Raw genomic sequence first — 1,470 nt, 5'->3', positions numbered from 1 at the left:
ATTTAGACAGATTTGTGAACAATATTTGAGAGAAATAGGTCTTTTGTGTACATAGAAAAAGTCTTAGATCTTTGAGTTCAGCTCATGAAAAATGGGGGCAAAAACAAAAGTGTTGCGTTTATAATTTTGTTCAGTGTATTTTAGTTTTACTGATAACTGTTGAAGAGACTAATTAAAATAGCCAATTTTGCTCAATTGTTTGCCAATAAGTATGCATTTTACAAGAATACACTACTGTTCAAAAGTTTGGGTTTGTTAAGATTTTTTAACATTTTTATAAAACTTTTTTTTTTAATTAAAAAAAGACTGCATTAATTTGATTTTAAAAAATACAGTAAAAATGTTGTAAAATATTATTACAATTTTAAATAACTGTTTTATATTATAATATATTTTTAAGAGCAATTTATTACTGTTACTTATTTACCACAAAACTGAATTTTCATCAGCTATCAGTCTAGTGTTTTGTGTCACATGATCCTTCAGATATTTCTAATATGCTGATTGGGTGCTGAATTTTATTTCTTTATTTTGTACTTCTAAACTGTGCTTGGCTAAAGCTGACTTTGAGAGGATAAATAAACTGGTCTTACCCGAAAGGTCGATCCATTTTTGCTCAGAGAAGGAAAGCACCTGTTGGTTCATTAAGACCTGCAGCTCATCTACTTGGTCTCCGAGACGCACCTCGATGACATCAGAGTCGTTCTCCCTCACGGCCACCGAACTGAGTCGTGTCGCCATAGCAACAGTACCTGGAAGAACAGTGTTCTTAGCCCAGGTCTGATTCAATCCATCCTTAATACGGAAGCTTGCAGAACTCACCGTTCTCAAATCTCATTGGTTCAGTCCTGCCTTGCACAGACAGCTCATGGTCTGAGGAGTAAACCAGAATGTACTCTCCTTTCCCATTGAAGGTGAAAGTCACACCATCGAATGTCATAAAGTGGGGGTCACCAAGTACAGCAGCTAATGAAAAGAAGGGATTATTAAAATATAAAATACTTTAAAATAAAAAGCATTAAATAAAACTATAAAATAAAATAAAATAATAAAAAGCATGAAATAAAACTACTAAATAAAATAAAATAAAAAATATAATAAAAAATATTAAATACAATTTCAAAATAAAATATAAAAAATTAAAAGCATTAAATAAAACTATAAAATAAAATAAAAAATAATAAATAAAGTTATAAAATAAAATAAAAAGCATTAAATAAAACAATAAAATAAAATAAAAAGCATTAAATAAAACAATAAAATAAAATAAAAAGCATTAAATAAAACAATAAAATAAAATAAAAAGCATTAAATAAAACAATAAAATAAAATAAAAAGCATTATATAAAACAATAAAATAAAAAGCATTAAATAAAACTATAAAATAAAATAAAAAACATTAAATAAAACTATAAAATAAAATAAAATAAAAAGCATTAAATAAAGCTTCAAATAAAATAAAATAAAAAT

The 1,470-nt window shown here is 26.1% G+C and overlaps 1 protein-coding gene across 1 annotated transcript in view; it reads right to left on the bottom strand.

The window, feature by feature from the left end:
* LOC107707826 (sushi domain-containing protein 2-like) overlaps nt 1–1,470 on the bottom strand; it is a 24,853-nt gene that overhangs the window by 18,124 nt on the left and 5,259 nt on the right. The window contains exons 8-9 of the mRNA XM_016511917.1: nt 823–966; nt 594–752 (exon numbers count right to left, since the gene is read on the bottom strand). Coding sequence (XP_016367403.1) covers nt 594–752; nt 823–966 — 303 coding nt within the window. The remainder of the gene's footprint in view (nt 1–593; nt 753–822; nt 967–1,470) is intronic.

Source organism: Sinocyclocheilus rhinocerous, unplaced genomic scaffold (genome assembly GCF_001515625.1).
Source record: "Sinocyclocheilus rhinocerous isolate Xijiao unplaced genomic scaffold, SAMN03320098_v1.1 scaffold1256, whole genome shotgun sequence".
Taxonomy (NCBI): domain Eukaryota; kingdom Metazoa; phylum Chordata; class Actinopteri; order Cypriniformes; family Cyprinidae; genus Sinocyclocheilus; species Sinocyclocheilus rhinocerous.
Note: the sequence above shows the minus strand (reverse complement) of the source record. Positions and strands in the feature narration are given on the sequence as shown.